General features: G+C 42.7%; 2 protein-coding genes across 4 annotated transcripts; both read right to left on the reverse strand.

The window, feature by feature from the left end:
- Window positions 1-5673: 5673 nt before the first annotated feature.
- On the reverse strand, window positions 5674-13231 carry LOC135239067 (lysozyme C-like). 3 transcript variants are annotated; one of them, XM_064307458.1, is made up of 4 exons: window positions 12613-12783; window positions 7047-7205; window positions 6659-6737; window positions 5674-6003 (listed from the first exon to the last, which is right to left on the reverse strand). In XM_064307458.1, the coding sequence occupies exons 1-4, from the start codon at window positions 12737-12739 to the stop codon at window positions 5937-5939; spliced, it is 432 nt and encodes a 143-aa protein (XP_064163528.1). In that variant the 5' UTR covers window positions 12740-12783; the 3' UTR covers window positions 5674-5936. The 3 variants fall into 3 exon arrangements, with proteins under 3 accessions (XP_064163528.1, XP_064163527.1, XP_064163529.1); XM_064307457.1 differs by lacking the exon at window positions 12613-12783 and adding an exon at window positions 7657-7844; XM_064307459.1 differs by lacking the exons at window positions 5674-6003; window positions 6659-6737; window positions 7047-7205 and adding exons at window positions 10817-11046; window positions 11589-11667; window positions 12035-12193 and having other exon boundaries at window positions 12613-13231.
- Window positions 13232-15593: 2362 nt separating this feature from the next.
- On the reverse strand, window positions 15594-18310 carry LOC135239068 (lysozyme C-like). The gene is made up of 4 exons (XM_064307460.1): window positions 18124-18310; window positions 17049-17207; window positions 16537-16615; window positions 15594-15823 (listed from the first exon to the last, which is right to left on the reverse strand). Exons 1-4 carry the CDS (start codon window positions 18248-18250, stop codon window positions 15757-15759), a joined length of 432 nt encoding a protein of 143 aa, XP_064163530.1. The 5' UTR covers window positions 18251-18310; the 3' UTR covers window positions 15594-15756.
- Between the last annotated feature and the right edge of the window lie 8773 nt (window positions 18311-27083).

Genomic DNA, 27083 nt, shown 5'->3' on the forward strand with positions numbered 1-27083 from the left:
TTTGTCCGCCTGTCAGTCATTATGTCCTCTGGCATCGAGGCCAATCTGGTAGGAGTCACACCTCAAATATTTGTTCAGCATACAGTTATCACAGCCATGGCTTTATTAAGACAAGCTGTGTATTGCGTAAATTGGCCTTTACTTTGGGCTTGGCGTCAGTGGATGAGATCTCAACTTGGCAATGGATGAGGATGTTGACCCCCCCAGCCATGAACTTAAATCATGCCTGGCTTTGAAAGTGATGTGTCACAAATCTGGCCATATCACAAAGATACAAACCTGTCTGTTGGATGAGGTACAGTGCAGACCATACAGTATCTGTGAACCCTCTGAGGTTATGCTGATGTAGTCTTGACGGTCTTAATGGTGGTCTGACACAACTGTGTCCACATCCTGGAGAATGTTCTTAATCTGGTTCAACAGTTGAAAATTGGGTTTTCTTCACAATCAAAAGTATTCTCAGGTCATCCACTACAATTCTTTTCCATGGTCAACCTGGTCATTTGCTATTGCTGGGTTCATCAGTGCATTCTTGCTTTTCTCCAATCGGTTTATTCTGACTTCTCAGCGTCAAGATGTCCAGCGATACTGACATTGACACTTCTTTGGTCCTCATGTAGGGGACAACAGCAACAGACTCCAAGTTCAAATGCCACACGTAGAATCAGCTCTAGACCTTTTGTTAGCTTTCCTCTGCATGAACCAATGGTGCAAATACACAGATGGCCAGAAAACAGCTGAGCAACCGATTACTTCTAATGCTTTGCATACTAAGGGTTTCATAGGACAGGAGGGGTAACGGTAATGTCTGTGACGGCACAGGTACATGTGGTTGGGTGGGGGGGTGGGGGGGGGGGGGGAGCGGGGCTGCACCACACCAGTTTGGACACTGGTCAGAGGCTCGGAGATGGGGCAATAGGTTTGCAACAGCACTGGTGGCAGGGCAGGACAGGATAAACAGGGGCCAAAGGACAAAGGGGAAACACTAGAGGAAGTCACAGGAATAAAAGTTATGTGGGGGGCATACGGGGCACGCAAATGCGGTCAGCTGCATGTTCACCCTCAAAGCCACGCTCAAACAGGACAGGGAAGAAAGCGTAAATGCTCTATAAATATTGGAAACTTTCAAATGAAAATTCTGGCAGTAGATCAGCTTATGGACTTCTTGAATGGCCTATGATAATGATAATAGTAGTAATACTAATAATCATAATAAGAAGACTGGCAACACAATTTAATGTAATACGTAGTTATTTAACGGTTTATTAAATTTAATGAAGTATTTAGCCTACGTTTTGCCCCACGCGTGCTCTGTTTCTTTTGTTTTAGCCGAATTTAGGCACAACTGACTCATGCATAGAAAAAAATTAACATAATGTCTCCATTACATTCAGCCCAACATTTTCTCAAATAAATATAATCAGAGCAGAATTAGAAAACAGTAAATACTTGACTCAAATTTCGTTCAAAATGAAACTTTCCTTAGGCCCATAGGCTCCTACTGTACAAGTCAAGAAAGAAGATTTACAGCCTAGTCTGATCAGACCGCGGCGTTGCGTCTATCAAATTTAGTCAAACTGACCACCAAAATGGGTCGGCGCCAGAGGGGTGTGTGCACGTTCTCCAGAACCTTGATACAATTGCATGAATTGCATGAAGAAAGCTTAAATGGCAAACTTTCAGATCAGTTGGAGGAACAATGTGTGTGTGTGTGTGTGTGTGTTTTGGCACAAACCATCAAATTTTGAGGTTTGTTCAAGAGAAAAGGAAAAAAAGAAAAGGGTTGCTGTAAGAACAAGGAACAAAATCCTGCTGGTACCTTTCCAGGAACTCAGAAAAGTTGGTTGAGCAACACGCAAATAGCACAGGTCAGAATATGCAATCACTTTGGGCAGCTTTTATTTTATGCTTTGGGGAAATCCCGGGGGACCCAGCAGAAAGAAAGTTAGGTATTTTCATTTTATTTACGTAATACAACTCTCTTGGATGACTAGAATGTAGAAAAACTAATAAAAATATTATTTTATTTTTTAATGAATGTACACAATAATGCATAGCAGAATGTATATAGCTCTTGAAATTAACCCATTAATGCCCAGATTTTTCCCAGATATTTCTTACATATAATCATTTGCACAAAAAATAAAAATGAAAAAAAAATTCACAGATGGAAAAAGAGTGGTAGAGACTTCGGCAACTTTAGTTCCCCGTGGGCTTAGATGGGTTAAGACCAGAGACTCATGTAACCTAAAGAGGAATAAAATAAAAATAAAATTGGGTTCAGGATGGATGACCTGCTGCCACAGCCGCCATCACTGCCACAGTCCATGCTCCATGCCAGCCTTTGCCTTGTTTATTTATAATAAACTTCACTTCATTTGAAATCGAATGTAAAAGAAACGCAGGTGTGGCAGTTTTACGTCAAACCGTTAAGCCAACACCGCACCCACACCAAACAGTTCAGCCGCTTAGTTTTCGAAGCCTCGCATAAGAAAATGATTAAATTTGTTTACTTTTTTAAAAGTCATTCAATATTATTTCAAGAAAAATATTTACTTTCCAAACTAGTACTTCCAAAATACGTGCAGGAAGGAATGGTTTGATTGGACCCATTCAGTGTATTCTTCGTGGCACCAGAGTTTGAAAATAATGGGAGTAACTAAATAAATCAGTTGAAGTCTTGCCTCTAAAACAGTATACTCCTGCAAATAACAGTGCAGAGAAAGCATAGTATACAAAATGCAGCATTTTAAAGACCAGAGGTGGAAAGTCCAGGGGTCAGGAAGTAAAAGTTCCGGAGTCAGAAAGTAAAGGTCCAGGGGTAAGAAAGTTAAAAAGTCCAGGGTGTCAGGGTAGCGGGGGGTTAGGACCCAAACGCAGAGTGAGGGGAGAAAACAAAACTCCAAACGGTAATCGGGAACAAGGACTTTACTTAGAAAACAGGAACAAAAGCAGGGAACAAAAGGCCTCGCAGGGCAACTCTCAAAAACAAAGAAAAACTTCAAAACACTGGAAACAAAGAAACTCCAAGAATCCAAAAAGCCTGTAAAAATGGAACATGGGCAGAAACACACAGGGAGCTATTCTCAGAAGAAAACACGCAGGGCAGAAACACAACCAGGAGCACACACAACCAAGGATCCAGCACCTGAGTCAAGGAAGAAGGGAACTTAAATAGACCAGACACTGACGAGACACAGGAGGGCACCATGAACAATCAGGCCACAGAGAGGGAAGGGAAAACGAGACAACCCAAAAACAATAATAGAATAATTGAAAGCAATAATACAATTAAACAGAGGGAGCAGGACACAAAACAGAAGTGCCGCCATCTGGCGGCCCAACAAGGAAAGACAGAGACGGAAACAAGAACCACGACACAGGTGTCAGAAAGTAAAAGTCCATGGGTCAGAAAGTAAACGTCCAGGGGTCAGAAAATAAAAGTCCAGGGGTCAAAAAGTAAAAGTCCAGGGGTCAAAAAGTAAAAGTCCAGGGGTCAGGAAGTAAAAGTCCAGGGGTCAGAAAGTAAAAGTCCAGGGGTCAGAAACTAAAAGTCCAGGGGTAAGAAAGTAAAAGTGCTGCCATTTATTTCTTCCACCCATGACCTCATCCAGCTGGGGTCCATCCCAATACTTTTCACTCCCCACCTCCTTTCCCACCTGAAAGTATGTGGAGGACTGGAGGGGAGGAGATATATCCTCCAATATTGGGATAGGGGGGGGGGGGGGGGGCGGGGCTAAAGAACTGACCAGCATTTTACACCTCTGTTAAAGACACAGCTGTGCTAAACCACTATCGCTGCTGGCTAAAGCCTTATCAGCTAATGCCAATCAATCAGGCTTTTGTATCGCTTCATTTGCAAACAAGCTGCCACAATGCTTCACAGCCAATCTGGTGACTACAGCAGTTTTCTGGATGTATTGTAAGAACAATATGACTAAAGTAAGGAATAGATTTGGATTACAGGGGTCAGCTGTTGAATGACAACATTACAAGGCAATTTTTAAATCTTTATTTAAAGAGTGAAATGGTTTCTGGTTCCCTGCACAATATGTCCTTAAGATAAAAGTTCTGATTCTGGCTTAAAGAAGAAATATTGGGACAGGTACATCCTGTGATTGTAGGATCCCATTTGAGGGCTATGATGAAGATCACTCAAAGATTCTGGTCTGAACCACTGGGATGCATTTAGGTTAGTACCAAGATTATCATATTGTCACATTTCTAAGTCTTAGGAGTCTTGCTGCCACATTTTGACCTCTAACTAGCCTCCGCAGCTACAGGGCTGCCGTACATGCATACACACCACTTAAAAAATAAAATAAATACATAAAAATAAAAACCAAACAAAGGACAGAAACAAGAGGCTTAAACACACAGGGAAGCAGGTGAAAATCATTATACAATACAATCAAATAGCGGCACGAGCGACCTCTGGTGGTCAGAAACTGGACCTGTGGTTATTTTCCTCTGCTCTTGCTTGTAATATCCCCGGATTAAATGCAATTCGTAAGGACAACGGTCTTCAAACATTACCACCGAAAAAGCATCGTCATAGCTCAACAGCACGGTGATTTCATATGGATAACGCGAATGTAGAATTTTAGGAATTTTAGTTATGAGCATTTTAGCATTTGATGAGTATCTGTTGTGCACCATACAAATAAGGCCACACATTGGGTAACACCAGAAGTGGAAAGTCCAGAAAGTAAAAGTCCATGTGTCCACCTATGAACTGAGCCCAGCTGATTTCACAAATAAGTTCTACCTCCTGGCTGAGGAATTGTGCAAATTAGCAAATCCAGGTTACTGGAACAAAATACTGGAGTGGGGTTTTACTTTCAGAACCTGGATTTTCCACCTCTGGCACTGAACACTCTGAGTTTGTGAGTTTAACACACAAAGTGGCTTAAAAAGAGTAATATGAACCCATGTAAGTAATGTTTATGAAGGTAGCCAATTCTTGTCTCATAGGTTTTCTAGTGTAGCTTAAACTGATAGCTTGCTGTCTGGAGTTCTTTTTAAAAAAAATTTTAAACAAAATATTAGTTCACTTTTTATGCATGTGTTTATTCCAGTTTTGTGTGTTATGAATCATATTTTGGATATTTACAAAACTTTATTGCTAGCTCTGCAATGGCTGGCAAAGGGGAATGTGTGTTTTTGAGGTTCATCAACAGTTATTAAATTTCACTGCTTTGAGAATTGAAAAGGTAAGAAGAAAATAAAAGCTGATATTCATGTTAATATCTGTAAATAAACAGCATACAATTATGCTGTTTGTATTTACACCCCCTGGAAACATATAGCTTTGGAGTTGCCAAAGTATCCTTCATTGTACACAAAAACGGTCTGATCCAGTCAAGCCTAAGCACAGAAATGTAAGTAATATCAAGAGCTCCCAAAAGTGAATGTTCACTTTAACATGATCTACAATATTAACTTTTTTCAGGAGGGGAGTTGATGGACAGTAACAGCACAGTTTGCGACAAAAACTCTCATTCCCAAAACTTTAAATCGTGGTTTGCAGACGGAATTTTCACATTTTGTGTTTGCCAAACAAGCAAGGTGTGACCTTAAACCTTTCTCACATCTAAACAAACCTGCTCTTTACAATATCTGAGCTGAAGTGCCAAGGAAATTAAGATGTCGTTAACAAAGAACCAAACAATGTGCAAAAGCAAATTATGGCTTTATTAAAGTGTAGCCCATCAGAGCAAAAAGGTTGATACTGGCAAAAAAGAAAAGTATTTTCAAGTAGCAGTATTTGAAGAAACTTGATATATTTCATAATTTTTATACAGACAAGCAAGGGATTCAAAGACAAGTGTTTCACTGTTGAGCCTTTGTGAGCGTCGGGTTTGGAAAATCAGAAGCGAGTGATCAAAGAAGAGAGAGGGAAGGAGAAATGGTGCTTCTCCTGCTGGGTGCCTGTCTCACACCCCACAGCCCGCGATGTACTGCCTGACATCTTGTCCCTGACAGTGGTTCCGCCAGGCCACCCTGACGGGCAAAATCACAGTTATCAGGATGACATCACACCATTACGAGACAAGCGGCCGCAGTGATCGACCACGAAAATTCTCCCACATAATTGTGAATATTTCACATCAACATACTGAATATTTTCCACACCAGTTCATGGTTACATTCAAGCAAGAGCTAGCATTTTTAAAAGCCTGTGGAATTAGAAATTGAGAACTTGCAAGAATATTTTAATACAGATTTATTTATTTTTTGATGGGAAGCTTCATTCATTTAAAGGCCAGATACTGACTTGAACTTAAATGCTTTTTCACGCACTCTGCTATGCATGACTCACTCAGATCATCTGAGATATGTGCATCTCCGCTTGAGAAACTCAATTGCTTAACTCCAAAATGGGCGGTCCATGCAGAGTTTCATTGAACATAATAAAATTAGTAGGGAATTGGCCTTGTAACACCATGGTTGCAGGTTTGAATCCTTAGCTGGTGATCCATTGTTCTTTTGAGCAAATTACATCACCTGGATTGTTTCAGTTTTTAAATATTGATTGTATTTCAAAATATAATCAGTGGAAGTCATTCTGGATGTGAGCATAATGTCATAATGTAATGCATCTCAGATAAAGCATTTGAGTCAGGTCTGACACACCATGACCAGCACATGTTCTTACCATGCTCTGATCCCGTTGGGATCTCTGACCACACGCTTGGCACACGTAATCGCAGCGCTGATGTCAGAGGACAGCAAGCCTACGAGGAGGAATGGGGGAAGAGAGAGAGAGTTAAAGTTACAATAGACATATTGTACATGGAACTTACTGTATGAAAATGACAGTATGACAGACCTAAAAAAAAAAAATTAAAAAAAAATACTGTTTAATGAACAGTGGAGCTGGAATACTAAGCCTCAGTTTGAACAGAGATTGAAACAGGAAAAGTAAAGTACTGGAGCAAACGTGAGATGTAAATCAGTCTGAAACAACAGCTTTGGTGGCAATTTCCTATTCAGTTACCTAACTCCTAAACTGACATCATCCTCACCCCCCCCCCCTCACTCACTGGAGCACGAGATGTTACAGCCGTTTGAGGTGGGGGTCACGCCGTTGTTACACCAATAGCGACTGTTGATCTGGAAGATGCCGTAGTCCGTCGACCCGTCGGTGTTGCGGTTAGTGACGGCCGTGTTGTAGCTCGACTCCCACCTGGCCAAGCAGACCCCTGAGAGGGCAAGAACCCACAAAAAACTGCTTTACAAACTGCTTTCATTTGATGCCTCTTAAACCTGCGTGATGGCCAGGAGTCGGTTGCCTAAGACGGAAACTCAAAAAGAGCAACCTTCTTCAAACCTTCTTCTTTCAGTACAATAAATCTCATGCATCATCGTAAGAAGTGGACTAAAAATGTACAGTTTACAAATTGGATAGAATTTATGACAGAGATTTTCACACGGATTACCAGCAGTCAAATTGATGACAGCAAATCAACAACTAAATGATACATCTGACTCCACATTAATTTGATCATCCTCAAAAATAGCATTAAAACTTACCTTGAATTTTCATTCATTACTATTTCATCACTCTTAACTTGACACCTTTCATCACAACTGCCCCCAAACAGACACAAAATCCAGGAAGGTGTCCCCGCTGAGAGATTATTCAGTACTTACAGTCTCCCAGTGAGACCCCGCGGTAGCCGTCCATTCCCGCAGCCTTCAGCGTCCTCGCCAGCTCGCACCGCTCAAACACTTTGGCGCTGGCTGCGGCCATGAGCAGGAGAAACACAAGAGCCCTCATTCTGAAGTGACAGTTGATTCTGAAACGACAGTTGATTCTGAATGTGGCCCAACCTTCTACGGTCATTTAAATAGCCTCAGGATTAGAGAAGGGATCAAAATGAACAGGAGCATGTTACTGATTGGTTGGCTCTGTTATGATTTGCACGTGCCTCAACTTCCGCAAAATTTGAGGTAGTGAAACGCAATATCAGTCGGAGGGTTGCCGGTTCAAACCCCGCCCTGGGCGTGTCGAAGTGTCCTTGAGCAAGACACCTAACCCCTAACTGCTCTGGTGAATGAGAGGCTTTGGAATGTAAAGCGCTTTGGATAAAAGCGCTATATAAATGCAGTCCATTTTACCATTTTAGGTAATCTGAGGATGAAACAGATGTGTCAGGATTCGCACTTAAAACATTTGTTACAGTTACGCATACAGTACAGTTCTTACCATTAGGTGTGCAGCATACCGCTGGCTAAAATAAGTGGTAGCTTGGAAACATTATTGATTATACGCAGAGACATTTTTTTAACCAAGATGTGCCTTTATTTCTCATGGTCCAGGAAAAATGAAATGACAGTTGCACAATCTGGTTACCAACAACGGATAGCCAGGGTGCTACAAGCTCTCCTGCATCCAGAGTCACCACTCAAGACCTGCTCGTTCCCCCTGACCATAGACATAATTATACGTATATGTCTATGCCCCTAATGTTGCGATGCCTCCCATTCATTTCCTATGGGATAAGCGTCAATCTGCCCCGCAATGCATTCTGGTAGCGGCGCGCTGAAGCGACGGGTAGCAGCGTGATGAAAAAGTTGAGCAGAGCCTCTGTGCAGAGCTGAACTTCATGCAAATGAATCCATCGAGCGCGTTCAATCAGATGAAGGCTGCGCTGCTGTTTATTCAACAGGCTAGCCAAAATCTTGTTTGGTAGAAAAGGTTCTGAGTTCTGTTCACAGGCCATTTCGGCCCTGTTCAGATTTTACAACGGAATATGCTGAGTTTCGGTCATACCTTGCTATTTCGACAGAGCTTGTGACTGCTGGCAATTTCGGGATGGTGGTGCCCTTTGCCTCAATTTTTTGACTCTGTAGATTTAGTACAGAATGTTTGGGGGCTGGCTCATGACCATAGCCATACATTACTTCTTTTTTTTTTTTTCAGCCAAAAGACGAAAGTTTTCAGAGACCAGATCTCCGAAATGTCTCCTTCTCCCCAAATCACCTTCTGAATTCATGAACGGCCCATGCAGAGCTTGGTTATGTGAGGAAGATATACAGTGCAATGAACTGAACTTATACAGTTCAGTGCAACAGTGGCACTATACCATTTAACGACCGTCGATAGGGACGAACTGCCTAAACTAGTTATCACACGTCCTCGAAAGCGATCGCCTGTCTTTTCGACTGGAATTCCTGCTAAAACTGGTTGAAGAACTTTTCCTTGAACTGGGGCAGTACATGATAAAAATCACTAACACCTGCCCACCCGCTGAGTCCAGAGACAAAATCTGAGTTGCTAGTTATTTTGACGTAAACGGACGAGGTCATCTCAGCTGAGCTCCAATTTAGATGCAGGTTTTATGCAAATATAGCCTCGCTGCTGTATGTCCTTGTCGGCTAGAAAACCTCCACTTTTCAACCAAATGTAAATGGGAAATTGGCTGCATTTATATAGAGCCACCAACGGTGAAAGGCTACCACGCAAGGTACCAATCAGCTCGTTGGGAGCAATTAGGGGATAGGTGTCTTGCTCAGGGACACTTTGAATCGACACTCCCAGGGCAGGGGATCGAACCGACTGCCAGACAACCGCTCTTACCCCCCGAGCCATGACGCTCCCAAATATGATGTAGCCTCATTTTTACCAAACCTCCTTTTTTTAATCGAAAAAATATTTAAGGAGCATCAGTGCTTGCTGCACTGCCCGCCTCACCGGCTGCTCACCCGCTTTGTGCGTCGCTGCTGGGCCGAATACTTTCACTTCCTCCGTTGCAATTTCCGCCCTGATTTCTACAGTTCTGTTCTGTGATTACATCCCATCCCATTGTGATGCACCTGGCCCGATACCGCATTCATTGTTTGTTTTCTTAAGATAGGCTAATGCAAACCACATCAATGTTGTTCCCAGTTGACTGTATACACATAATATAACCCGGTGCAGGTTTTGCGAATCACTACAGACAAATCAAGTAAATCAAGACAAATTCTGCCAATCAAACTCAAATCCAAATTTATCAACATAACTGTATCTTCAAAATGCTGCGCATGCAACATTTGGAGCTTGTGTGTGTGTGTGTACTTGTGAAATTCCAACTTGCTGGAACAGAGTGACAAAAATGTGGGTCACTTCACCAAATTGCGTCACTTTCACCAAACTACTGCACATTCAAATAACCTAGATCTATGGAAACTGTGGCTAGTTTTCCTAAAATGGCACAACAGCTTGCCCCTTCGTCCTCTCAGCCTCTGTTGCAACTCCTCATCATTAAAAATAAAATCTGGCTCAAATAAGATTTTGCACCGTCCCCGAATCTCCCTTCTGTTTCACGTTGAGGCATAATCGGAGCTTCAATTTCAGTTTGTAAATCGCTTGGTAAACGTGACGCAGATAACGTCTGACACAGCGGTACGTACCCTAGACCAGGGCAACTGCATTTCAGCCGCAACCTTCCGGTACTTTGAAGTGAACAGCGTGTACCGCTTGGGGATTGAGAAGTAAACAAGTACCAGCAGAAAATAAAAGCTGATGTTTGTGTTGATATTTTTTAAGTAAACACGATACAATCGGTTCATATTTACAGGCTCTGAAATCTGAAAACTGTCTGGGCCAGTCAAACATACAGTATACACTGAAATGGAAGTGATATCAAGGGCTCCAGAAAGTGAATGATCACCTTTATCACGTCTAAGCAAACCTGCTCTCTACAACATCTGAGCTGAATTAAGCCATGCGAAGGAAATAAAGATGTCATTAGAAAACAAAGAACCAAACACTGCAGTTGATGTCTTTATTATAATTTTGCCCATCAATGCAAAAAGACACTGAAAATTCAGGTTGATTATTTAATCATTTTTATACTGACAAGCAAGGGACTCAAGGGCAAGCGTTTCACCGTTGAGCCTTTGTGAGTGTGCCAGGTTTGGAAAGATCAGAAGAGTGATCACAGAAGAGAGAGGGAAGGAGAGAAGGTGCTTCTCTCTGGGTGCCTGTCTCACACCCCACAGCCCGCGATGTATGGGCTGACATCGTGTCCCTCGCAGTACTTCCGCCATGCCACCCTAACGGGCAAAGTCAGTTATCAGGATGACATCACACCATTACGAGACAAGAGGCCACAGTGATCGACCACGGAAATTCTCCCGCATAATTGTGAATATTTTACATGTCAACATTCTGAATATTATCCTCACCAGTTCATGTTCACATTCTAGCTAAAGCTAGCTTTTTTAAAAACCTGTGGAATTAGAAATGGACAACTTGCAAGAATATTTTAATCATTTATTTATTTATTTTTTGATGGGAGGCTTCATTCATTTAAAGGCCAGATACTGACTTGAACTGAACTGCATTTTCACGCACTCTGTTATGCATGACTCACTCAGATTATCTGAGATATATTTTTTTTTATTTGATGGGAGGCTTCATTCATTAAGGGTCAGATACTGACTGGAATTTAAGTGCTTGAGCAACTTGAGCAACTTAATCGCTTAACTCCAAAATGGGCGGTCCATTCAGGATTTCATCGAACATAAATAAAATTAGTAAGGAATTGGCCTTGGCATTCGAGGTCTGCCGCACAATGACCAGCACATGTTCTTACCATGCTCTGATCCCGTGGGGATCTCTGACCTCACGCTTGGCACACGTAATCGCATCGCTGATGTCAGGGGACAGCAGTCCTACCAGGAGGAATGGGGGAAGAGAGAGAGAGAGAGAGAGTGATAAGTGAAAGTACAATAGACATACAGGGAAAAAGGAACTTACTGTGTGAAAATGACAGGTATGACAGACCTGAAAAATCACCCAAACGATACTGTTTAATAAACAGTGGAACTGGAATACTAAAACCTCAGTTTGAACTGAGAATGAAACAGGAAAAGTAAACCTATGGAGTAAACGTGACAATAGCTTTACAGCCGATTTCATTCTATTCAGTTGCCTAACTCCTAAACTGCCATTGCACCCCCCCCCCCCCACTGCTCCCCTCCTCCACTACACCTCTCCCCCCACGCACCCCCCCCCCCCCCCCCAGCAGTCCCCACTCACTGGAGCACAGGATATTACAGCCGTTCTCAGAGGGGGTCACGCCATCGTTACACCACCAGCGACTGTTGGTCTGGAAAATGCCGAAGTCCGTCGATCCGTCCTTGTTGTGGTTAGTGGCGGACGTGTTGTAGGCTGACTCCCACCTGGTCAAGCAGACCCCTGGGAGGGCAAGAACCCCCCAAAATATTTTACAAAGTGCTTTCATTTGATGCCTCTTAAACCTACGTGACGGCTAGGAGTTGGTTGCCTAAGACGGAAACTCAAAAAGAGCAACCTTCTTCAAACCTACAATAAAGCCATGATGCATCATCGTAAGAAGTGTACTAAAAATTTACAGTTTATGGATTGGATTTTAACATGGATAATCAGCAGTCCAATTGATGACAGCAAAACCACAACTAAATGGTACATCTGACTCCACATTTTTGATCATCCTCAAAAATAGCATTAAAACTTACCTTGAATTTTCATTCATTACTATTTCATCACTCTTAACTTGACACCTTTCATCACAACTGCCCCCGAACAGACACAAAATCCAGGAAGGCGTCCCCACTGAGAGATTATTCAGTACTTACAGTCTCCCAGGGAAACCCCGAGGTAGCCGTCCATTCCCGCAGCCTTCAGCGTCCTCGCCAGCTCGCACCGCTCAAACACTTTGGCGCTGGCAGCGGCCACGAGCAGGAGAAACACGAGAGCCCTCATTCTGAAATGGCGGATGATTCTGAATGTGACCAAACCTTCCACAGCCGTTTAAATAGAGAAGGGATCAAAATGAACAGAAGCTGTTACTGGTTGGTTGGCTCTGTTATGATTTGCAGGTGCTTCAAATTCCGCTAAATATGAGGCAGTGAAACGGAATGTCTGTCGTTAGGTGTTCTGACGTTGAATGAGGTATGTCAGGATTCGCACTCCAAACATTTGTTACGCATAGCCTACAGTTGTGCATAGAGTACAGTTCTTACCACGAGCTGTGCAGCCTACAGCACAAACTGGCTAAAATAAGTGGTGGCTTGGTGACGTTATTGATTATATGCAGAGACATTTTTTTAACCAAGATGTGCCTTTATTTCTCATGGTCCAGGAAAAATGAAATGACAGTTGCACAATCTGGTTACCAACAACGGATAGCCAGGGTGCTACAAGCTCTCCTGCATCCAGAGTCACCACTCAAGACCTGCGCGTTATCTGAAGCCACACGGTGAAGCCACACTATACGCGGCCGCCTCCATTCATTTTGAATGAGAGGTGGCGGCCAGACCCCTCAAGGCATGTTGGGATTGCCGGCGGCGCAGCGAGGCCGCGGAGAGATGGCCAAAGTTCAACTTTGACCCCCTCGCTGCGTCGCGGTAACCAATCTGATTTGATCTAATGATCCATCAAGTAAATTGTCCCTATTCATTTCTAATTTTAGTTCCACATTGTATAGTTCCACATTGGAGGACCTAAATCGTAATTGCCCTTTCGCTTTTCCCAACTTAATAAAATCTCCGACAGAGACACCGATAAGAGGAACGGAGCCTGGAGAAAGTCTCTGAAATTGTTGGTGGCTCTGCTATATAGTTATAGTCTGTCCGGTCTGAATAAAAATAATTTTTGCAGTAACCTTGCTCTGAAAAATCAGCTGCCTAGTCTAGCTAGGCTGTCTAATATCTAGCTAGTGAGTAACAACCAACATTAACAACAAAACATTTTCTTCCTAATGTATTAGTTGCTAGTTGTTCGTCATCGTTTCTACCAGCCACCTAGCTAGCTAACCAGATATCACTTTGGAGGCATTAGCTGGCTAATTAGCCAGACAGTGTTTTTGTTGTTGGTTGTTACTCACCAGCTATTAGACAGCCTAGCTAGGCAGCTGACTAACATCTTTCAGATCTAGGTTACTGCAAAAATGATTTTTATTCAGACTGGCCAATAAACATGAAACACAACATTAAACCCGGTCAACATTTAACGAACAACTGTCTGTCAAAAATAGGTGACACGCCCACAAGCGGCCGATTAGGGGGACGTTGCGCGGCGGCAGGCGGTGTCGCCGCGTACTACGACCATCACATGTAGGCTACTCCCTTTTCTGAGCATCTGTTTACAGGTTTTATAACGGAGTATGCTGAGTTTCATTCATACCTTGCTATTTCGGCAGAGTTTGTGACTTGGTTATTTTGACACACATGTGGATGGTGTACATGATAAAATTCACCAACACATGCCCACCCCCTGACCGAAAGCCCGAGTCTAGAGACAAAATATGGGTTGCGACATATTTTGACGTAAGCGGACGAGGCTATTTCAGGTGAGCTCCAATTTAGCTCAGGTTTTACGTGAATATAGCATGGCTATGTCCTAGTTGGCTAGAAAACGTCCACTTTTCAACCAAATGTAATGTATCCTAATTTTCACCAAACCTCGTTTTTTTTCTTTTTTTGTTTTTTTTGTTAATCAAAAAAATTTTAAAGACTCATCTGTGCTTGCTGCACTGCCCTGCAAACCCATATATGTCTATGTGCACGCCCGCTTGTTGCTGGGCCACTTTCACTTCATCGGTTGCGGTTTCCGGCCCGATTTCTGCATTTTCTGTTTTGTGTTTACCCATCCTGTTGTGATGCAGCTGGCCCGATACCGTATTCAGTGTGTGCGTTTTCTGCGTAGGATTGCAGGTTTTGCAAATAAGTACAGACAAATGCAATACATTCTACAAATTCTGCCGATCAAACTCAAAACCAAACTTATCAATATAACTGCATTTTCAAAATGCTGCACATTTACCCCCTGGAGCTGTGTGTGTGTGTGTGCGTGCTTGTGCAATTCCAGCTTGCTGGAACAGAATGACAAACATATTTGGGCTTCGCGTCATTTTTCACCAAACTATATTCAAATAACCTATATTTATGGAAACTGTGGCTAGTTTTCCTAAAATGGCATGACAGCTTGCCTCTTCGTCCTCTCAGCCTCTGTTGCAACTCATCATCAGTTAAAAAAAATAAAATAAATCTGATTAAATCTGAAAATAAGATTTTGCATCGTATCGTCGGCAAAACTCCGTTCTGTTCCCCGCCGAGGCATAGTCGGAGCTTCAATTTCAGTTTGTAAATCGCTTGGTAAACGTGACGCAGGTAGCGTCTGACACAGCGGTACGTACCCTAGACCAGGGCAACTGCATTTCAGCCGCAACCTTCCGGTACTTTGAAGTGAACAGCGTGTACCGCTTGGGGATTGAGAAGTGAACAAGTAGGCTACCAGCAGAAAATAAAAGCTGATGTTTACGTTGATATTTCGAAATACACACGATACAATGAATCTGTTCATATTTACAGGCTCTGAAATCTGAAAACTGTCTGGGCCAGTCAAACATACAGTATACACTGAAACGGAAGTGATATCAAGGGCTCCAGAAAGTCACCTTTATCACGTCTAATCAAACCTGCTCTCTACAACATCTGAGCTGAATTAAGCCATGCGAAGGAAATAAAGATGTCATTAGAAAACAAAGAACCAAACATTGCAGTTGATGTCCTTATTATAATTTTGCCCATCAATGCAAAAAGGTTGACACTGGAAATTCAGGTTGATTATTTATTCATTTTTATACTGACAAGCAAGGGACTCAAGGGCAAGTGTTTCACCGTTGAGCCTTTGTGAGTGTGCCAGGTTTGGAAAGATCAGAAGAGTGATCACAGAAGAGAGAGGGAAGGAAAGAAGGTGCTTCTCTCTGGGTGCCTGTCTCACACCCCACAGCCCGCGACGTACTGGCTGACATCTTGTCCCTCACAGTGGACCCGCCAGGCCACCCTAATGGGAAGAGTCACAGTTATCAGGATGACATCACACCATTGCCAGACAAGAGGCCGCAGTGATTGGCCACAAAAATTCTCCCGCATAACTGAATATTTTACGGGTGAATATTCCTAAACCTTTATTTACTAGCTACAGGTAAATCACATTGAGACACTGGATCTCTTTTTCAATGGAGCCCTGATGACAAAAGAAAACAAAAACAGTCTAACAGACAAAAACTAAAGGTTCCAAGAGATAAAAATGAACATAAAGTATATAAATGCTTTTACATTTGCTACTGGTAAAATTTGTAAATACTCCAGCAGGTCCCTGAGAACCTTCAGTGATCCCTGTTACTAAGCAAAATGTGAAATCTTGTGACAGAAACACTTTTTTCTGAATATTAATGAAAATAGATTTTTTTTATTGTTAGCAGTGTGAAGAACTTTACAGGTGTCAGACAGGTTGAAGTACTTTAACAAAGAGTGTAACAAATGGGTGGGGATTTGGTCTCATAATGCTAAGGTTATGGGTTTGACTCCCAAGCTGACACACTATATTGATCCCTTGAGCTCCCCTTTTGAAAAAAATGTAAATTTATTGTTTGTAAAAAAAAAAGAAAAAAAAAGGAACCTGTGGAAGTGATCAGCATAATGTCATAATGTAATGCATCTCAGATAAAGCATTTGAGTCAGGTCTGACACACCATGACCAGCACATGTTCTTACCATGCTCTGATCCCGTTGGGATCTCTGACCACACGCTTGGCACACGTAATCGCAGTGCTGATGTCAGGAGACAGCAAGCCTATCAGGAGGAAAGGGGGAAGAGAGAGAGAGAGAGTGTGTGATAAGTGAAAGTACAACAGACATACTGAACAGGGAAAAAAGGAACTTACTGTATGAAAATGACAGTGTGACAGACCTGAAAACCACCCAAAAAATACTGTTGTTGTGAAACAGGAAAAGTAAAGTTCTGGAGTGAAAGTGAGATGTAGATCAGTCTGAAACAACAGCTTTGGTGCCAATTTCATTCTATCCTGTTACCTTACTCCTAAACTGCCATTATCCCTCACTGCCCCTCCCTCCCACTGCCCCCCCCAATGTCCCTCTTCCTCCACTCCCCCCCTCCCTCCCCCTCTCCTCCTCAATTGCCCCCTCTCCATGCCCCCCTCCACCCCCTCCCCTGCCCCACTCCCCCCTCCCCCCCTTCACCATACCCCCCCACAGTCCCCACTCACTGGAGCACGGGATGTGGCAGGCGTCCGAGGTGCGGGTCATGCCATCGTTACACCACCAGCGACTGTTGATCTGGAAGATGCCGTAGTCCGTGGACCCGTCAGAGTCGTGGTCGATGGCATCGGTGTTGTAGTCCGACTCCCACCTGGCCAAGCAGACCCCTGGGAGGGCAAAAAATGAAAAATAAAATGCAAATGCTTCCCCTGATGCCCCTCCAAGAGCAAAAAAAGTACTTCCAATAAAGCCACAATGCATCATCTTAAGAACTAGTAAAAAAAAAAAAAGAATACAGTTGACAGGTTTAACAGGATTTATGACAGCGATTTTAACAAGGATAACCAACAGTTCAACTCATGACAGCAAAATGAGAATAGATGGCTTTTCTGACTGCTCAATTTCTTTTATCATTCTAAAAAAAAAAGCCTTAAAACTTAAGATTCTCATATTTCATTGCGCCTGACTATTTACCTACACCTTTTATTATAACAGTCCCTAAATGGACATACGAACTCCAGAAAGACTTCAGTTCAATTAAATTTAATTTGTGTAGCACTTTTTTTTACAGAGAACTGCTGCAAAGACACTTCACAAAGTAGCAAGGCAAGAAACAGAGCAAAAAGAGCAAACGGAGCAAACACCAGGCCTGAAAAACACCCACAAATTGCAATTGCATAAGGTTAAAAATCTCAAGAGGAGCCTGGCTATAGTGGGGGAGCCCATCCCTCGCTGGCCAGCCTGGTGTAAAGCAGCAGTAGAATGGAATGTAGCAGAAAAGGGATCTATCACAGTACATAAAATGGATTAAGCAGGTTACAGTATAACACTGAGACACGGGGCAGCAGTGTGGCATCATGGGTAAGGAGCTGGTCTTGTAACCTAAAGGTAACGGGTTCGATTCCCGAGTAGGACACTGCCGTTGTTGTACCCTTGAGCAAGGTTACTTGTATATAAGCATAAATGCTATATAAATGGAGGCAATGTAAATGCTGTGTAAGTCGCTTTGGGTAAGAGCGTCTGCTAAACGCCGGTAATGTAATGCAACGCAAGACCCCGCTGTGAGATTTATTCAGTACTTACAGTCTCCCAGGGAGACGCCGTGGTAGCCGTCCATTCCCGCGGCCTGCAGGGTCCTCGCCAGCTCGCACCGCGAAAACACTTTGGCGCTCGCGGCGGCCACGAGCAGGAGAAACACCAGAGCCCTCATTCTAAAATGGCGGATGATTCTGAAATGGCGGATGATTCTGAAACGTACCGCACCCCTCTACCCACGGACCCTTAAATAGCCCCGAGAGAGTGGGGAAGGGATCAAGTCTTGTTGGCCCGAGCTGTCACTGGCTGGTTCTGTAATTATTTGTACGATGTCTATCTTCATGTGGTCTGGCAGGAATCGCACCTCAAATATTTGTTAGGTGTTCAGTTATCATTGTATCGCACAGTGATAAGAAAAATCATAAAAAAAATTTCCATACAACAAATGTGCTTGGCAGAAGTTTAAAAGCAGTGCATTGTGTAAGCAGGCCTACAGCAGATGCATGGTTTTTGGACTTGGTGTCTATGGATGGGATCTCACCTGACAACTGGATGAGGATGTTGACCCCCCCCCCCCCCCGCAACCCCAACCCCAACCAAGAATTTAAAACCTGTCTGGCTTTGAAAATGATGATTTAGGAATCAGGCCAGTTCAAAAAGGTACATACCTGTCTGTTGGATGAGGTACTGTATATGCACCTTGCCAATTAGACGAGATTAAAGATTTAGCATTTGATGACTGCGGCATTCGTTCCGCAGGGGTGTGCTGCTCTCCACCAGAGGGCGCATCCGAGACCCATCCGCCCCTTTGGCGAACCGAACACCACAATGACATTGTGGAGCAGACTCTTATTGGACTAAATTACAGAGATGACGTGAAAAGTAAGTCAAGGGTGGTAATGATACTCATTAATCCCAACTGACACTGAGCGTCGTTGCATGAATTTATGAATCTGCCCGCTGAACAAAATTTTAGAGTTTTAGGGGTGTCAAACTGTGTCTGTGGGGTTTTTGTTGTTTCCTTTCAATCAGCTGCCAATTAAGGCCTTGAGAACAAGGTGTGTGGATTCCTTAGCCAATCAATGACTTTAATGAAACACTTCTGCCGAGAACACCCCAAAAAACCAGCAGACACTGCGGCCCTCCAGGACTGGAGTCTGACACCTGTGCTTTAGAATTAGACAAAAGTGGGGTGATGACACTGGATAGCTAGGGACACCAGTTTATCAGAACAAAGGTGGATCGGGAAGATGCAGAGGGCACACAAATGCAGTTCGCTAAACTCAATGTTTCGGCTGGCTAAGCTGAGTGTGCGGGCTACGTGTGTGTTCGGGAGGACGTGTAAGTTCAGTGTGTTGGGTACGTGTGTGAGTTTGGGAGGACCTGTAAGCTCAGTGTGTTGGGTACGTGTGTGAGTTTGGGAGGACCTGTAAGCTCAGTGTGTTGGTTTCGTGTGTGAGTTTGGGAGGACCTGTAAGCTCAGTGTGTTGGGTACGTGTGTGAGTTTGGGAGGACCTGTAAGCTCAGTGTGTTGGATACATGTGTGAGTTTGGGAGGACCTGTAAGCTCAGTGTGTTGGATACGTGTGTGAGTTTGGGAGGACCTGTAAGCTCAGTGTGTTGGGTACATGTGTGAGTTTGGGAGGACCTGTAAGCTCAGTGTGTTGGGTATGTGTGTGAGTTTGGGAGGACCTGTAAGCTCAGTGTGTTGGTTTCATGTGTGAGTTTGGGAGGACCTGTAAGCTCAGTGTGTTGGTTTCGTGTGTGAGTTTGGGAGGACCTGTAAGCTCAGTGTGTTGGGTATGTGTGTCAGTTTGGGAGGACCTGTAAGCTCAGTGGGTTGGGTATGTGTGTGAGTTTGGGAGGACCTGTAAGCTCAGTGTGTTGGGTATGTGTGTGAGTTTGGGAGGACCTGTAAGCTCAGTGTGTTGGGTACGTGTGTGAGTTTGGGAGGACCTGTAAGCTCAGTGTGTTGGGTACGTGTGTGAGTTTGGGAGGACCTGTAAGCTCAGTGTGTTGGGTACGTGTGTGAGTTTGGGAGGACCTGTAAGCTCAGTGTGTTGGGTACGTGTGTGAGTTTGGGAGGACCTGTAAGCTCAGTGTGTTGGATACGTGTGTGAGTTTGGGAGGACCTGTAAGCTCAGTGTGTTGGGTACGTGTGTGAGTTTGGGAGGACCTGTAAGCTCAGTGTGTTGGATACGTGTGTGAGTTTGGGAGGACCTGTAAGCTTAGTGTGTTGGGTACATGTGTGAGTTTGGGAGGACCTGTAAGCTCAGTGTGTTGGGTATGTGTGTGAGTTTGGGAGGACCTGTAAGCTCAGTGTGTTGGTTTCATGTGTGAGTTTGGGAGGACCTGTAAGCTCAGTGTGTTGGGTATGTGTGTGAGTTTGGGAGGACCTGTAAGCTCAGTGTGTTGGGTATGTGTGTGAGTTTGGGAGGACCTGTAAGCTCAGTGTGTTGGGTATGTGTGTGAGTTTGGGAGGACGGGTAAGCTCAGTGTGTTGGTTTCGTGTGTGAGTTTGGGAGGACGTGTAAGCTCAGTGTGTTGGTTTCGTGTGAGTGAGTTTGGGAGGACGGGTAAGCTCAGTGTGTTGGGTACGTGTGTGAGTTTAGGAGGACCTGTAAGCTCAGTGTGTTGGTACGTGTGTGAGTTTGGAGGACCTGTAAGCTCAGTGGTTGGAGTACGTGTGTGAGTTTGGGAGGACCTGTAAGCTCAGTGTGTTGGGTCGTGTGTGAGTTTGGAGGACCTGTAAGCTCAGTGTGTTGGGTACGTGTGTGAGTTCGGGAGGACGTGTAAGCTCAGTGTGTTGGGTACGTGTGTGAGTTTGGGAGGACCTGTAAGCTCAGTGTGTTGGGTACGTGTGTGAGTTTGGGAGGACCTGTAAGCTCAGTGTGTTGGGTACGTGTGTGAGTTTGGGAGGACCTGTAAGCTCAGTGTGTTGGGTACGTGTGTGAGTTTGGGAGGACCTGTAAACTCAGTGTGTTGGGTACGTGTGTGAGTTTGGGAGGACCTGTAAACTCAGTGTGTTGGGTACGTGTGTGAGTTTGGGAGGACCTGTAAGCTCAGTGGGTTGGGTACGTGTGTGAGTTTGGGAGGACCTGTAAGCTCAGTGTGTTGAGTACGTGTGTGATTTTGGGAGGACGGGTAAGTTCAGTGTGTTGGGTACGTGTGTGAGTTTGGGAGGACATGTAAGCTCAGTGTGTGGACTATGTGTGCAAGTTTGAGATGGGTTGGGGGTTGGGGGGAATGTGCTCCATAACCTGAAAAACCCGTTTCCAAGTTATAATGGAAAATGTCTGCCAGGAAGCAATCTGAAAAAACAATCAGTCAGACGAGAAATGTGTGTGTTAGGAGAAATGTGTGTGTTTTGGCGCCCAGCACACGGTGAGGTCCCTTCCAAATGAAAGAAAGGGGCTGCCGTAAAGGTTAGAGGAACAAAGTCATGCTGGTACTTTTTCGGGAACTGCTGAGCACAGAAAACCCGAGGTTGAGCAACACAGGCCAAAATGGAGCCAACGCAAAGTCCTTGACCTGCTTTATCTTAAAAAGTTTTATTTTATTATTTGATATCCATTTTAAATATGCGATATCTTACCAAGGCCCACCCAGCAGGAAAAATTTTTTTTAAAAAGTTTTAGTATTTTTACTTTTACAAAAATAATACAATGTCTTGTAAAACTTGTTGCAGTTAAAATAAAAAATATTATTTTTCATTTTCATTGAATGTACAGTAGAATGCGTAGTAAAATATATGGTTCATGATAGTAAGGCTAGAGTCTCATGGCCCCTATTGGGGTTTAAAATGCTGGTATGATCAGAATGGATGAACTGCTGACCAAAATCCCTCCATCACCAGGTGACACCATGAAATATTATGTACCGCTCAGACAATGCGCTCGTACATGTAATGTACCCAACAGCTTGGCAGTTCTCAAAGCTTCCCGTAAAATCACTAATCTTGTTCACTTTTCAGAGCAGAAACTGAAGTCCTTCTATTTGATTTTCAAGAGACATATTTACTTTCCAACTTAGTACTTCCACAGAAATTACCATAAGGGAAAGGAATTGTTTCCTATAAGACCAAATCAGTGCGTTCTTTGTGGCACCATGGTTTGAACAGCACGAAAGCAACAAAGTCAATTTCTTGAAGGCATTTATCTAAAACAGTACAACCCTACATACAACCAGACCTGGGTCAAATACTAGTGTGTACTCTATTGATCTTGCCTGGTGTAATTGAGCCTGCCAATATGACCAAAAGGCAGTGTTTTTGAGCACTTTTTGAGAGTATTTCATTGGTTCCAATACACCAGACAAGATCAGTAAAATGTAGAAAAGTATTTGAATCCAAAACAAATACGTTTTTGACCCAGGTCTTCTTACAGCCCCTGTGTATCTTAGAGACTAGAAGTGGAACATCCAGGAGTCAGAAAGTGAAAGTCCTGCCACACGTTTCTTCCACCCATAAACTCAGTCTGCTGATTTCACTCATTAGTTCTACCTCCTGGCTGAAGAACTGTGCTAATTAGCAAATCCAGGTGACGGAAACAAAAAATACTTTGGAGGACTTTTACTTTCCGAATCATGATTTTTCCATCTCCGTTAAAGACACAACCGTGCCCAACCACCACCGCTGCTGCTTTCGAAGGCCTTATCAGCCAATGGCAATCAATCAGGGTTTGGTATCGCTTCATTTGCAGACGGGCTGTCACAAAGCTGCACAACCGGCCCGGCGACTACAGCGCTGTCCAGGACGTAGCGTGAGAGCAATGGACCGCATACACAAAAACACGTCTACGATTACACTTGACCGTAAACTGTGTGTAAAAAAGGTTTCCAAGAACATTGTGGCATTCAGCCATTTTTTTTCTTATCTGTACTCATTCATGCCTGTTTCTGCACGAACGGGATTGTGCGTAAAATTTACAAACAGTCGGCATTCATCGCCGCACACACCTGGGGTATGCACAAAAACAAAGGTCTGCGCATGTGTCATAAATCCCATATTGGTTTTGCATAGGAACATTAAGATTTAAAAAAAATAATATTTTAAGAAAAGTTTTGTGAATGAGGCCCAATATGACTAAAGTACGGTGTAGACTTTGATTATAGGCATCAGCTGTTGAATGACAACATAAGGTAACTTTCAAGTCTTTATTTACAAAGCAAAATGGTTTCGGGTTCCCTGTACAATATGGGAAAGACCATTCCTCCCTTGAGTCCTTAAGCTAAAAGTTCTGACATTGATTTAAAGCAGGGAAATATTCGAACAGGATGTACCTGCAATTGTAGGGCAATATGAAGATCACTCAGAGATTCTGGTCTGAACCTACAGTACTGTGCAAGTCTTAGGCACCTATAAAAAAGTGCTGTATATCGAAGATGCTTTCAAAAATAATGAAATGGTTATAAATAACAAAAAAATAATATAAAAAGCAGTAAATAGTTAAAAACTAAATAAAATCAATGTTTGGTGTGACCACCCTTCGCCTTTAAATCTACATAAATTCTCTTAGGTACACTGTCCTGCAGTTTTATAAGAAAATCGGCTGGTAGGTTGTTCCAAGCATTTGAGAACTTGCCACAGTTCTGCTGCAGATTTTGGCTGTTTTGCTTGCTTCTGGCTCTCCAGGTAATCCCAGAGACCCTTGATCAAGTTTTTATCTGAAAAGTACTCTATTACTTAAATTATTACTTTATTTAATAAAATACAAAAATGTATCTGTAAAATTTCATTTTTTGGAAAATCATGTTTGGAAATTTCAAATTTGCTCTTTTCTACCGACACACTAATGCAGAAAACAAAAAATAAACATCTAAGACCAAATATATACTATATATTATATTTAAAAATCTAGGGTGCTTAAGACTTTTGCACAGTACTGCATGTTCTGCATTTAGGTTAGTACCAAGACTATCAACTCATGTTTACTCGTCTTTGGAGTCTTGCCAAAAAATGAGCTACCGCAAGGTCCTTGAGCTGCTTTATCTTCAAAAGTTTTATTTTATCTTTGATAAGACCTTGCTGCTCATGGCTGGCACCATTACAATCTTTCACTCACAGCCGTATAAATTATCAGATATTAAAATGCATATTCCGTATATTCTCTACCTCTCATTTCACACAAGCTCATTGCACACACAGTAGACCTTGATGAAATAAATACTCCGAATATACTTTAACCTTTTAGAGACCAGTAACATGAATACAGACAACTGAGGTTAAAAAAGAAAAACATTTAATCCCACCAATAGTGAGAAACAAAGATCATTTAATCATTACAGAAAACCAATTCTCATTTCCTGGATTCATTTGCAATTCTGGTAAGCTTCAGGGGATGGCAAGAATGTTTAAGTGATACCAACATCAGAAGAGTCGATAGATTTCTGCATTTCAAATATTTTTGAGCCATGTCTGACATGCAGACCCACTGGTTTTTCCATCTTTCTAACTTGGGCCTGTAAAGGCAGTGTTGTAGTAACAGTGCCGAGAACCAACACGACAGACACTAAAAGCTACTGCTCAGTCAGATGTCACTTCCAGAAAACCACAAAGCGGAATTTTTGTAGTAGTGTGCAGATTGCACTCCACACGACATGCTACCACAGCTGTATTTACTTTCACCTGCCCACACCTACAAAGACTTCCTTTCTGACAACCGGCTAAAGAACTGAGGGTTCTACAGACCCCACTGTTCCACACTAAACAAAGAGCATGTGTGTCCCTGATAGAAACTTGTTCATCTGCTTGCACTATGCGAGCGGGCCTACAGCTGTTAAAAGATCCATATTAATAACCCTGCATACCTCTGTTCAGGTTATAACTACACCATATGTCCATGGTCTGAACAGAATTATTTTTTTCCAGTAATGTCTGGCGAGTCTGTTGTTGGCACGAGGCAGGGTTAGGGTCCGTGTGCAGAGACGGCGCAGGAGTTGAAGTGCAACAAAGAAAGGATCTTTTACCAAAAATAAAGGCAAAATAAATTATACCTTTAAAAAAACACCCAACAGGACACACGAGATAAAAAGACGGAACTCGATACAGGTAACGCGATACTAGCGTATGAAAAAACACAACGCTAAAACCAAGAACAATACTGCCGCGCACAAGGGACTTAAATACACGGGAAGCAGGTGAAAATAATTATACAATACAATCAAACGAGACAGCGCAGACAAAAATAATACACACAAGGTCGGGGGTACTAGCGGCCTCTGGTGGTCAGCAACCGGAAATGTTTCCTCCTTTATAATCAGAGGTGGGTAACCCGGCTACAAAGAGTAAAAAGCCTGACCATGTATTTGCTCCACCACCATGCACTAAACCAGCTGATTACAATAATTAGTTCTCCTATCATGCAAATGTGCTTCTTAGAACCTGCGTAAGCAAGGTTTTTTATGCTCCGTATGTTTTATGAATCGAACGTAAGCATACCGTCGGAAATGATCTTAAGACTAAGTTCAAGTATAAATCTAAGAACATTTTTATAAATGAGGCCCCTGGAGTGGGTTTTTACTTTCTGAACCCGGATTTTCTACCTCTGGTACTGAGCACATCTACCCCCCGAGTTTGTGAGTTTAACACACCAAGTGGCTTAAAAAGAGGAATATGAACCAATACAAGTATTTTCACATTCATTTTGACTCCAGTTTCTCCCTTTGCGAGGATGTTTCGCAACAAAAGGCTGATTACTGTAAACCACATTTAAAGATATTACTGCAAATGGACATGTCACCAAAATAGCCAAACTGTCATTGGACCCCAGGGTTAAACAATACAGAGCTTCCAACAGTGTTTTAAGCTCCTTTAAATAGTGCCGGCTGTAACAGTCTTTTTATAGCTATTCATCATTGCACCTCACGGAACAGAGCGGCTCTCCGTTATTAAGGTGAGAAAAAAGATATTAGCACATTTGTCACTGTGATTGAATGGCATTTAATTTAAGACTTTTAATTTCATACCTTACAAGGAGCATCTCACTGATGAGTATCACACTGACTTCGACTGGCATATACAGTAGCCTATCAATCACGTTAGAAAATTGCAAAAACAGCAAAAAATAAAAATAAACAAAAAACGGAGGCAATATATGGTTTAGTTTTTTAATAGTGGATGTCAAGCATAGTCACAAAAACAAACAACAAAGTAATACAGTCCCTCCCATTGCAGAGTGCAAACCAACCTCTGTTTGAAGTTCAAACAAGAAAAAAAAACCCAAGAGGATATTTCAGAAGTAAATCTACTGTACACATTTAAAAGCTAAATACAAAATAAAAATACAATTTCTTTGGAAAACAAACACAAATATGTTTCCCAAAGAAAAAGACAAACCCACTATCTATGGCTTTGAAAAACTTGTGTAACATGACAAGGCACTATACCCTGCTGTGAACGTGTAGGACTAATGCCTTTCATGAATAACATAACAGAGTTATGACGACAACAGACCATTCAGCTCAACAATGCTTGCCATTTTCCTACCACTAAAGGGTACCTAGTGCTCACCGTTTACCTACAAACTAGACAGTATCTAGTACCATATGAAGCCTGGCCTTGAAAACTCCCAGTTTCCGCCACTACTACATGACCTGGCAAGCTATTCCTTCCACACACCAACTACTCTCTGTGTGAAAAAATACTTACCTAATACCTAATGTGTGGAATTTACCTTCTGCGAACGTCCATTTCCACACCCTTTCTGCTGACAGAATTCAACCTGAAGAATCTCATGTAGTTCACTTCATTGATCCCTTTCATGAATTTAAAAGCCTCAATTAATTCACCCCTAAATCTTTTACTAAGCTTGAAGAGATTAAGCATCTTAAGTCTTTCCACATATCTTTTATCTTTCATACCAGGAACCAATTTAGTTGCCCTTCTTTGAACTTTGCACATGCAGAAGATTCAGACGTATACTATCACATAACAGATTAGAGACTGAACTTTTTGAGCCATAAATTTCACAGATGTTAAAGTGTCCAAGGGCCAGATTCTACAGTATGTGT

This window comes from Anguilla rostrata, chromosome 14 (genome assembly GCF_018555375.3).
Source record: "Anguilla rostrata isolate EN2019 chromosome 14, ASM1855537v3, whole genome shotgun sequence".
Lineage (NCBI taxonomy): Eukaryota > Metazoa > Chordata > Actinopteri > Anguilliformes > Anguillidae > Anguilla > Anguilla rostrata.